The sequence below is a fragment of the Odontesthes bonariensis genome, chromosome 14, assembly GCF_027942865.1.
Source record: "Odontesthes bonariensis isolate fOdoBon6 chromosome 14, fOdoBon6.hap1, whole genome shotgun sequence".
Lineage (NCBI taxonomy): Eukaryota > Metazoa > Chordata > Actinopteri > Atheriniformes > Atherinopsidae > Odontesthes > Odontesthes bonariensis.
The window spans coordinates 30,943,759-30,954,910 of NC_134519.1; the positions used below are offsets into that span (position 1 = coordinate 30,943,759).

At 41.8% G+C, this 11,152-nt stretch overlaps 2 protein-coding genes and 4 non-coding genes across 6 annotated transcripts; all 6 read right to left on the bottom strand.

The window, feature by feature from the left end:
- Window positions 1–3,875: 3,875 nt before the first annotated feature.
- Window positions 3,876–8,685, bottom strand: eif4a2 (eukaryotic translation initiation factor 4A2). The gene is made up of 11 exons (XM_075484005.1): window positions 8,582–8,685; window positions 7,610–7,667; window positions 7,376–7,508; window positions 7,026–7,165; window positions 6,475–6,643; window positions 6,270–6,379; window positions 5,827–5,970; window positions 5,307–5,444; window positions 5,128–5,217; window positions 4,768–4,847; window positions 3,876–4,689 (listed from the first exon to the last, which is right to left on the bottom strand). The coding sequence occupies exons 1-11, from the start codon at window positions 8,608–8,610 to the stop codon at window positions 4,545–4,547; spliced, it is 1,236 nt and encodes a 411-aa protein (XP_075340120.1). The 5' UTR covers window positions 8,611–8,685; the 3' UTR covers window positions 3,876–4,544.
- LOC142399568 (small nucleolar RNA SNORA81) lies at window positions 5,559–5,742 on the bottom strand. Its single transcript, XR_012772874.1, has one exon. It is a non-coding gene; the product is annotated as a small nucleolar RNA SNORA81 (small nucleolar RNA).
- On the bottom strand, window positions 6,052–6,230 carry LOC142399569 (small nucleolar RNA SNORA81). The gene has a single exon (XR_012772875.1). It is a non-coding gene; the product is annotated as a small nucleolar RNA SNORA81 (small nucleolar RNA).
- LOC142399570 (small nucleolar RNA SNORD2) lies at window positions 6,736–6,810 on the bottom strand. Its single transcript, XR_012772876.1, has one exon. It is a non-coding gene; the product is annotated as a small nucleolar RNA SNORD2 (small nucleolar RNA).
- LOC142399571 (small nucleolar RNA SNORD2) lies at window positions 7,261–7,336 on the bottom strand. The gene has a single exon (XR_012772877.1). It is a non-coding gene; the product is annotated as a small nucleolar RNA SNORD2 (small nucleolar RNA).
- Window positions 8,686–9,966: 1,281 nt separating the features above from the next.
- setd9 (SET domain containing 9) lies at window positions 9,967–10,983 on the bottom strand. The gene has a single exon (XM_075482403.1). It carries the CDS (start codon window positions 10,941–10,943, stop codon window positions 10,095–10,097), a length of 849 nt encoding a protein of 282 aa, XP_075338518.1. The 5' UTR covers window positions 10,944–10,983; the 3' UTR covers window positions 9,967–10,094.
- Window positions 10,984–11,152: the final 169 nt, after the last annotated feature.

Consider the following 11,152-nt stretch of genomic DNA (forward strand, 5'->3'; position numbering starts at 1 on the left):
ACCATGCCGTAAAGTGATGCCACATGCGTGACGTCACTCGGGATGTAATACTGACAATAAATGTGTATTTTAAACAAATCTAGTGAGTCTAAAAAATCAAACCAAGTGCCGTTTGAAAGGATAATTTATCCTGCCTTTAGGAAAATTAAAATAAAAAAATATAAAAAATTCTATCAAAAGCAATGGCTGCATCTAAGGTGGATTTCATAGTACCACCATAGAGTTCGGCGTGCTCTGCACTGCTTCGTTGGCGCCCCTAGAGTGCAGTACCACCCGGAAATAGCCGCCAGTTTTCCCTCTCCTCATGATAGAGACTCTCTGGTTGTAGATAGAACATACGGGGGCTCCGGGGGAAAGTAAATAACTTGTGATTTTAACCAACCGAAGTTTCTCCCTCTAAAAATTTGAGTTTTGGAGGGAAATAAATGTGTATAAATCGTCAGCAATGGAACATTATTTCGTATTTCACCATGGCTGTGGATCTGCGAGCGAGGAGAGCTGCTGTGCTGCTACTGCGACACAGGAGATCACATGATCTACTTTCATTGGTTAACGCACTCCGTCTGCCGTGGCAAATTTACATAAAGTACGGCCACACGCCTTTTACATATTTATCATAATAGAGACTCTGATAGAGACTCTCTGGTTCGGCCGAGCCCAACTTTTTGACGTGCCGCAGGTCCGCCGCTCGCCGTGCCGGAATCCCAGCATGCTTTGCGAGCACGGCGACAACGATCGGCCGGATTTCATTGAAAATGAATTGAATGCGTTGGATACGGCTTGACGTGCCGGAATAGTGGACGCCTACCGTCGGCCGAACTTTATGCAAATTTGCCACGGCAGACGGAGTGCGTTATCCAATGACAGTAGATCATATGTTCTCCTGTGTCGCAGCAGCAGCAGCAGCAGCAGCTCAATAGCAGCTCTCCTCGCTCGCAGATCCGGATCCATGGTACAATATGAAATAATGTTCCATTGCTGACGATTTATACACATTAATTTCCCTCCAAAACTCAAATTTTTAGAGGGAGAAACTTCGGTTGGTTAAAATCACAAGTTATTTACTTTCCCCCGGAGCCATTCTACACGCCCCTCTGTACACACCCACTGTAGTAGCAACACGGCGACAACTAGGCATCCAATCCGGCGAGTTACGTTGACGTGCCGGAATAGTGGACGCCTACTCGGGTACGTTATCTAAAAATCTCTTTATGTTGTTGTCTCTTAAAGCTACGAAGTTACTTTATGTTGTTGCAAACCCTGAAGTGCACCTGACGTTGCTGCCTAGCTAGCTAACTAGCGAACTGTTGCCTCTTCGAAAATGCTCAATTTGCAAACTGTTGCCTCTTCGAAAATGAATGTTAACTACCCCCTAATGTGGCTAATGTGTTAATGTGTACCCCTTCAGCCCTTTTGTCATACCATGAGCAGCGTTACCCTCTCAGTCTGTATCTTTATTTTGCATGTGTTCTGTGATGGGTTTGCCATTGATTGCATAGGTTTTTTTTAATAAACTATTTATTCTGTTGTAGGTAAGCCATCATATGAGATGTTGGAGAACCACGCTGACTGGACAAATTCAGCTTTTTACATTCAACTGTACCTGTGCACATGCTGCTCAAATGTGAGGGTGAAAACCTAATGCCTTTAGATAAGATTGTCACTGTTTGCTGTGCCTTAACGAACATGTGCAAAAGTGTTGTTTGAGTTCATTCCTCATTGTTCATTACTTTTTAATTTGTTTGAAATAAATGTTTGAGTTCATTCTTCATTGTTCATTACCTTTTAATTTGTTTGAAATAAATGCTTGAAACAACTTGATATGGCTTAACAATGTTTATTAACAGAACAGGAAAAAAGAATAAGGGCGCAAGGTGCAGAATGCAATATACCTCTAGGAAAAGTTAACAGTGCAAAAGAACATGTGTGCATTCAGAATAAAAAGTATAAAAATTTCCAGCATGTAAACATTGACAACAAGCAATAATAAAATAATACTGTTACTAGTGCAAAAGAACAAAGAAACACTATTCAGCACAAGAAGAGCAAAACCATGGCGTGTCAGCGGAGGGTCTGTCCACAAGCCCCACACAACTGAAGTGATACCACTGGACTGGTAAGTGGAGGCTCAGAGTCTCTGTGAATGCAGGACCTGTAAAATAAATAAAGTTAAATAAACTAAACAGTAAAAAGCATTTATTTCAAGTTACAGTCTACACTTTAGACACTTTGATAATGGCTGTAATCTAACCAGGAATGTACGCCTTGCAATCACACATAAGTACCCTAGCCAACCCAGAACTGGTTTGTTCACTTTGCAGCCCCCAACACCCAACACAATAACCTGCTACAGTATGTGTCGTTGGGCTAAAATCAAATGACAACTAAATACCTAAACATAAGCTTTAGCATACATCAAAACATTGGAAACGTTTGTGTACATTGAACATCTCGTTAATCTAGTGTTTACAAAACAAGTCGCAGTTAATTACGTTGTCATTTTGGTCAAGAAGTGTCTAAATGCAATGTAATTACAACACACTAAAATGCATGACAAGAACCTTACCTTTGCCAGTACAACGCTGTTATCATCACCAGAGCCACCTGGAGGCTTGTAGATGGCCAAGTGCTGCACCCAGCCACAGCAGAAAGTCTCGTACGATTCCAAAGATTTGTGACTTTTAAACTCCTGCATAGTGTAGTAACTTACACCAAAGACAAGATAATTGACTATGTCCATATATGTGCACGGAGGTAACTGGTCCAGGTCTCTGTGCCATTCTGCTGCAGGGAGCTCGTAAGGATCAATATTTTGGATGCTGGACAGTTTCTCCAAATACCGCTGCTTTGCGCTTGTAATAAGCTTGTCCCTGTAAGGTCCCTTTTCTTTCGCCTTATCTCTCTCCATTGCTTTGCTTTCTTTCTTTTGTATTCGTCTCTGCCCTGCCGAAATGACAAATGCGGGAAGATATCCGTTAAGTTAATGGCGTTGCCCCTGGCAACCAATAGATTCTTCTGCCAACATGGCCGATCGGAGTCACATGACTCCTCATTCTCAATAGAGAAGACTTTTGGCAACAGCAAGTGCAATCTTTGAGATAGAAAGACTATCTTGGACTCAAATGGAAGCTTATGAATTAGGGAAGTTTTCTATATACATATTAGGCATAGATATTCACCATAAAGCGCTGAAAAATACTAACTTTCATGAGAATTTGTCAGACGAACAGTACTTGTTTGGGATGTTGAGGGTGATATCTTAAAATGGAGTGGCAGCAAGCCCCAGAATCTTTTTTTCCTGCTTCCCCCTGTGTCAGGATACTCGCTGCCAAATTTTACAGGTGTGTGACTATTTATGCCATTGTAGTGCCTATATATGCATTTACATAATTCCGCCAGGAACATGTCCCAAAAAGAGGGTCTTTGGCCCCCTGTGGCTTTCCAGCAGCTAGTTGACCGGGTTGTGATCCTTGAAGGTCCTAGATAACATTTCTGGTGTCGAACCTTTTACAATGCTCCGTGTGTTTTTTCGCTTTGCCCCCTGGGTATTATGGGCAGATTAAAAACAAAAACAAATCATTTTTCGTTTTATGAAAAGTCGATAAATTCAGCTAATAAGATAGTTTAAGCGCAATAAACTACACGTTTTCAGGTTTATTTACTTGTTGAATTTTTTCCTTTAGCAGCCTTACTGCTGTTATGCCTGCAGGTGGCGCCGCAGCACAGCTTTCCCCCCCTGCAACCATCACTTCTCTCCACTCCTTTCTGCTTCCACATAAGATATGAACGTGGCATCCGAGGACTGACGCTGGTCTTCACTCAGGTCACATGTAAGGAAGCTGTTTCCTCCAACTGTTAAACATCATGACACAAAGTATGCTTACAGCAATTTTCAGTTTATTAAGACATTCATACAATTCTGGAGGATGAAATCTGTAAAGTAGTTGGGGAAAGGGGGGCAGCAATATACTCTGTCAAGGGTAAAACCATTTCAGTAAAATATGGCCAACTAGTGAGGAATTCGAATATAGCAAGTGGGATTAAAAAAAAAAAAAAAAAAACATGGTACATTTAAATTAAAGACATTCACAAAAGAAACAAAACAAGTGAATCTACAGTATATTATGAGGAGTGCCTCTACTAAGCAGGCCCACAAGACATCGCACATATGTTAGCATAACATAATTTGCAGACTTTATACAGCACTTATACCTTTTAGTCCACAAGTAAGTTACTAAATGGTGGAGAACATCAAATACACGCATCTTAATTGAACATGGAAAGAAACACCTGATAAGGACCTTAATGTTTACAGACCCCATGGCTTTGTAGCTCCAACCAGCCAGCTGACGAGGTTAGAATCTACAACTGTCCAAGAGGGACCGCCAAAGAAGTCACCTCGCTTTTAACACATACCAAAACTCTGATCCAAGGTTTAGCATTGAGAAATTTTTCCCCCTCGAATAATATAAGCACAATGCAAGTGGACGATCGCTATCACTGCGTTAAAAAAAAAGAAAAAGAAAACAACCACCTCTCAGGGCTCAAATCAGGTCAGCCACATTCATGGGCATCTCCTCCACGGTTGTATTGTAAAATGTCTCGATGTCTCGAAGAATCCTCTTGTCCTCCTCAGTGACAAAATTGATAGCAACTCCTTTTCTGCCAAAACGGCCACCACGACCAATTCTGCAGAGCAAGAATGAGCCATATCAATCCAATGTAGGCAACCGAGGAGACAAACTGGCACAAAATAAGTCTCCTTACCTGTGAATGTAGTTCTCGCGATTTGTTGGAAGGTCATAGTTGATGACCAGGGAAACCTGCTGTACATCAATCCCACGGGCCTATGATGATAAAAACAATATTTAAAAAATAAAAATAAAAATAAAAATCACATTTGGAAACCAAATTTCAGATTAGAGCAGAGCGGATTAATCATATAGCAATTATATTAATGTTGCTTGTGTATAAGTAACAGATTCCTACATTAGAAGAACCCATTGTGGAGAACGAGCACTTATCTTCCCAAAATTGTGTCTGCTTGGTCATTTTAGGACGGCTGCAGGATCAAAAAACATTTTGGGTTTGAACTTCAGAAAATCATGACATGCATCTCATACTAACCAGAAGATCAGTAGTGATCAACACCCTGCTTGAGCCAGACCTAAACTCTTTCATAATCACATCACGCTCCTTCTGGTCCATATCACCATGCTGTGAATGGAAAATAACTTTAGTTTGGGAAATGTGTAGCAAGTTTAATGTTTAGCTGTGACAGAAGATTTAGACTGAGAATGCCATACCAGAGCTGAGACAGTGAAGTCTCTACCATGCATCTTCTCAGTCAACCAGTCGACTTTTCTCCTTGTGTTGAGGAAGATGACAGCCTGGGTGATGGTCAGAGTTTCGTACAGATCACAAAGTGTGTCTAGCTTCCATTCCTGGAGACAGCCATTAAAGAACAAAACAATTAGTGTGTTGTAAACTGAATGTTAACCTGAGAAGTCGCAGTGCAAAGCCTGCAACAAGTCATACAACATCAGATTTAGAGACAGATGTGTAACACAGGATCTTGAGAGAAAGGAAAATGGACATTAAGAAAGAGGTCCCTCCTCATCTCATTTGCGACACTGTGCCTTTAATCTCCTTCCCTGGTGTACCCATGCTGACACGGCCACATGAGCTAAACCTGTAAGGCTTGGCTCCTGCAGTTTTAGCAGGGTGCTTAAAAGAGAAGGGCACTTCTGATGTTTATTGCAGCACACGACCACCTTCATAACTGCTACCTTCGGTTTGTTATTACATTGAAAGGTCCAAACCAACCTCTCTCTCCACATTTATGTAGAACTGCTTGATACCCTCGAGGGTAAGTTCCTCTTTCTTCACTAAAATGCGAATGGGTTCTCGCATGAACTTCTTGGTCACCTCCAACACGTCAGCTGGCATGGTGGCTGAGAGCAGGACCACCTAGAGGAGTGACAACAGGTTAACATGATACCTGAACAAAAGTAGGTGCAGCACCTCTACATAAAACATCCAATTTAAAACAAGTGTAGCACTTAACCTTGAGACAGAGGCCAAAGAACATTAAGAAAGCGGTTCGACCACATCTCATTTTCAGCGCAGTGCATAACAATCTCCTTCAGCGCAATACTCTGATAGCATTATTGCATGAAACAGAAAATCTGGATCCCACAATTATAGCAGAGTTCTGTAGATGCTGAGGGGTGTCTAATCTGCCGTTTGTGTGCCCAACAGACACTTACTTGAATGTTTGTGCTCAGTTTCTGGAAGATTTCATAGATCTGATCCTTGAACCCTCGACTCAACATCTCATCAGCTTCATCCAGAACAAACATCTTGATATATTTTGGAGCTGCAGATAAACATGGAATAAGCTTTCAAATGGACTGAATCATGTGTTATTCATCATTTACATCTTCCACTCATCAGGAGCAGGACCATACTTACACAGATGTCTCCTGTTCAGCATGTCGTAGACGCGACCTGGAGTGCCCACCACTATGTGCGGGGCCTCAGCCTGAAGCTTCTGAATTTCACTACGGAGATTGGTCCCGCCGATGCAAGCATGGCAGGCTGCCCCCATGTAGTCACCAAGAGCCAGAATTACCTTCTGGATCTAACAGAGGGGTGGGGGTGAAGACAGTTCAGGATAGGTAAGTACAGATACAGCAAGTTGCGTCAAAACAAAGAGTCGAGAATAACTGTTCAGAGTGATCAGTAAAGCAAAAGAAGCTCTCCATTTCATGAGTCAGTCCCGAAAGATGGTATAGCATCATATCACTCAATTTTCCACAGAAGAACAAACAGTCAAACCAAATCACTTTTTAGATCAATGCAGCCATGGACAGAGACTGCACCAATCATAAGAGGATGATCTCTATTTGAGAATTTTAACAAACTTGTAAAAAGATGGTACCTTAGTATCTGAACAGTGTCCTCAGTATGCTGCCTAGGTCTGAGACACTGTTGAGGTTATCATGACCTCAGGAACAGCGTACCTGCTGAGCCAGCTCTCTGGTAGGAGCCAAAACCAGAGCCTGAGTCTCTTTCTGCTCAATGTCCAGCTGCTGCAAGATAGAGATGGCAAATGTGGCCGTCTTGCCAGTGCCTGACTGGGCTTGAGCAATGACGTCATAGCCTACGAGCAGGGAAACACTGTTAAGACATTCAATAGTTATAAAACAATGTCAAAAGTGTTCTGACAATGTTGTCATGATGAAATTTCACCAGGATGAGTGATCAGTAAGAAAAAAAAAGTTGTCCCCATTTTAGGGTAAGTCCCGAAAGATGGTAAAGCATCATTTCACTCCGTTACAAAACAATTCACTTGTAAATGTAATTAATATACCTTTAATGCAAGGGATGATTGCCCTCTGCTGAATGGCAGATGGCTTCTCAAAACCGTAGGCGTATATTCCCCTGAGAAGAGTTTCTTTCAGGTTCATGTCATCAAAGTTGTCCGTAATCTCATTCCAGTTGCTCTGTAGTGAGAAAGAAATGTTGAGCCACTTTGCTTGAAGATTTTCATGGCTATATACATGTAGCCAGTCATAAATGTAATGTATATTTGATGTGGATTTACCTCAATGATACCATCAGGCTCCATTCCATCTGGCCCCCCATGGTCTCTATCTCTTGAGCTGTTGCAAAGAAGTAATGAGAGTCAAATCTCTGTAAGTGTCATATTAGACCTTATATTACAATAAATAAATGGAAGAAAGGAGTTTTGTGGAGAGACAACTCAACCCGGATTTCTAGGAGACTTGGGTCTTTTTTTCGAAGTTCATGAAAAAGTTAATTTTACCTAAACTCTCATGCTGGTTCTTAAAATGCCTATTTAGCATTCACGCCAAGAAACTAAGACGTATAGCGTATGTCACACCTAGAGTTAGAGGGTCTACAGTGGTCCGGGTTACGCCCAGAGTATCTCGTTTCACAGCCGGGAGCTTCAGCGGGCGCACGTGTCAAATTGCACGAGCCGGGCTCAACTACCTGCCCTCCCAAAATTTCCGTTTATGTAACCTCAAAAGGATTCAGACCTGTTCACCCAACCATTATACTTAAGCTAAACCCCAGTACAGAAGCGTTTAACTACATATTTGTACACGCACATTATTTCTCAACATGGTGCTCTGCCTCCCTCGCCGTTGGCCAATATGTCGGATAATTGGGCCTGTACAACCAACGGTGGCTTATACCAAGAACTAGGCCAAGATGCAGTATAGGCCGGTGGTTTCTCTGACAACTTCCAGCCACAGCAGTAGAATGTTATCTATCAAATAAAAACAACTGCCGAGAAGTTTCACGTTCTTTGTGACAAAGCCGAAACATTTAATTTAATGGGCACCAACGGTAAATTAGAATTGCGGTGCAGCTGGGTAGTTAACGTCACAAAGCTAACTGCTAGCTACCAAATCACCCAAAAGCAGTTGTGACCCAGCTAACAAGATAATGGCTAAAATATTACTATACGCGTTGCTAAGCGGTATCACGTGTTTAAGTATAACCAAACATCGAGTATATTGCGAGGAAGTGACAAAATACATTGCATTACCTGTTGTAATCAGCAGAATCGCTAGACATGGTCCGTTCACAACTTCAGCATGCAACTGAAAAGATCGCTGATGGCGTTGCCAACTGCCTTTATGCAGCCGGACTATGTTCAGAGATAGATGTAATGCTCACTTCCATTGACAAAATAGTTTCTGATCACCCAAATAATCTATGAATCTCACTACACTTATTTTAACCATGTCAATATCCAAATGCGTTTAGTACAAACTAATAAAATGTTAAACTTGTTTCGGACTATGTTTTTCAGCGGACGGATAATGCAGTAATAGTTGGTGCATAGGCTGCTACAGTGTCCCTGATAGGCCAAAAATCGATCTGACAAGGTTGTGCAAGATTTTTGGAGGGCTCGGGTGAGGCCAGTATAGTTCATTAAAACAAAATGTACTACGTTAAGAACAAGACAATGTCATTATTATATTGCGTGTCTGTCACTGTCCAATCGCTTTGTTTTAAGGCATTTAGAAGAGGGAATGTAGATATGACCAGAAAGTTAGCTTTGTGGTAGTTTTGAGTGTGTATTGCTTAAAACAGTTTCAATGGTGGAGCAACGACAGAGACTGGTTAAAAGATAGACTGCTTTCTTGAGGCCAGTGACATGTCTGGCATGTTGTACCTTTTCAGAAAACATGACTGTACATTGAAACCAGTCTTAAATATTCCTGCTGACAGAAGTAGTTTTTGTGGGCCAGAGTGGAAATAAATCGGGGGAATGCTTCCTTCTGAAAACATTCAAATGCAGGATGTACTGGACATGAATAATTCCAAAGAACTGGTTTTCTTTCTTGTTTCTTTTTTTTGCTTCTCTTTGCTCTGAGTTTTGAGTGCCTTATGCTGGGCCTCATGTCTCCACTGTTGTCATTTATCCCTGAAGATACGTTGGAAGAGCTGCTGCTGATCTGATTTTGACCTCATAGTTATCTGTTGATTATGCCCTCAACCATTTTTTCCTGCTAGCAGTGATTCTCACTCATTAAACATCCAATCAGTCTAGGAATTTCCCTGTAACGTCATCGTCTGTACACTTCTCTCTAAATCCTTGGTTGAATCAGAGCATCTGATCCCCTTATGCAACAAAACTGGTTTAATGTCCAGTCGGGTCCAGTAAGAACTGCTCTGTAGCTGAATCTCTGTTACCAGGCAGTGATGTAAACACATTTGAAGTTCTTCTACTGTCCAAATGAGTAGTTTATGCCCATGCTTCTTTATGTTCTATACCAGTGAATCTCAAACACTAACTTATTTGACAATGCGATGCTTTAAATGATTTAAGGTCTCCACCAAAGCATATGGGTAACTTTATGTGCTGATTTAAGACACCCAGCAGTATCTGCGCCACTTCCACAAGTACAATAACTTGGATTTAGATTCAAGCAACATCAGTTTTGCCTTTATTACAGTGGAGTCCTGAGTGCACAGTGTGTACATTGAATACAGTGACAATATTTCTGAATTATTAAAAAATGTCCAGTTTTCTGTTGGAGTGTAGAGATACTTTAACGCACAATGGTATAGTAGTTGGAGAAGAGTTCCTCCCCTGCAGAAATATCTCTGAGTGACACTAGGACAACGCAGCGTAGAGGCCTGTGCGTCTCCTGGCTGTAGTTGACATTAGGGAGATACTGGCGCAGCTCGATGGGGAACCTCTCTGGCACATCGTACTCCTGATAACAAACATTAGCAGGCCTTTTGTTGGAGCAGTTGTTGACATACTGACCCACAGCCAGTGGGTTTTGTGGACTGTCCGTCAGCCAGCTGGTATCACTAGTCAAGAAAGGACCCATTCTGTCTCTGCCACTGCATGACCTGAACACCATTTTGGAGATGCCTTTGTCATTTCCATCAACCAAGACACCATCAATACACCTGAATACAAAAGGATTTCTGATGGACTGAAGCAGAATAGGCTCATAGGGTTGATAGACCGTGCCAGGATACATGGCAACTGCAGCTCCTTTGGGTACAAATCCTTTGGTGACAAACACCCCAGTTCCTGCAAAGGGTAAAGTACTGGGCTTCCGGTCAATGCAGAATCCCAGAGACTGTAACATAGCATCGTCTCCACAAACTGGATATCCTCCATGCTGTTCTTGTTCACTTGAAATCCGTGGCAGAAAGCGCGCCTGAGCTGCCTGGAGCCCCCCATGACTTCTGAGCAAGAGTCTGAAGAGCCTCAGCAGGCTTTGTGAAATCTGCTCATCTGTGATCAGTTTGTCTTTCGAGCTCTCCGTCACCTGACGCAGAGTTTTCTCGTTTTTAGAGATGTTGAACACAACCCAAGGCACAAACCTGTGTCTGTAAGACCTCCATTTACTCTGAAATCTTTTGAGAGCCGCAGTAAACATCCAGAAATAGGTACAACAACTCAGTTGAGGATAAGCTTACTTTCGTAAATTCTCCAGTTACTTCCGACATGATACTTAGAAATAAAAGAGATCGCCTGTAACACCTTTTAAAATTGGAACAGTTTTTTTTCTTTTAAATTACAATAAAATAATTTATTGGTCTAAATTAAACACACACAATGTTGTTGGCAATTAAAATTAAACTGAAG

Excerpts from the sequence above, each read along its gene's own strand:
- eif4a2 (XM_075484005.1), bottom strand. The coding sequence starts at position 8,610 with ATGTCTAGCGATTCTGCTGATTACAACAG. Across the intron at positions 6,380-6,474 it reads GCTGAACAGGAGACATCTGT|CTCCAAAATATATCAAGATG; the intron begins GTAAGTATGGTC and ends GTTTATCTGCAG. Across the intron at positions 4,848-5,127 it reads TGATCACTACTGATCTTCTG|GCCCGTGGGATTGATGTACA; the intron begins GTTAGTATGAGA and ends TTATCATCATAG.
- setd9 (XM_075482403.1), bottom strand. The coding sequence starts at position 10,943 with ATGTTTACTGCGGCTCTCAAAAGATTTCAGAGTAAATGGAGGTCTTAC.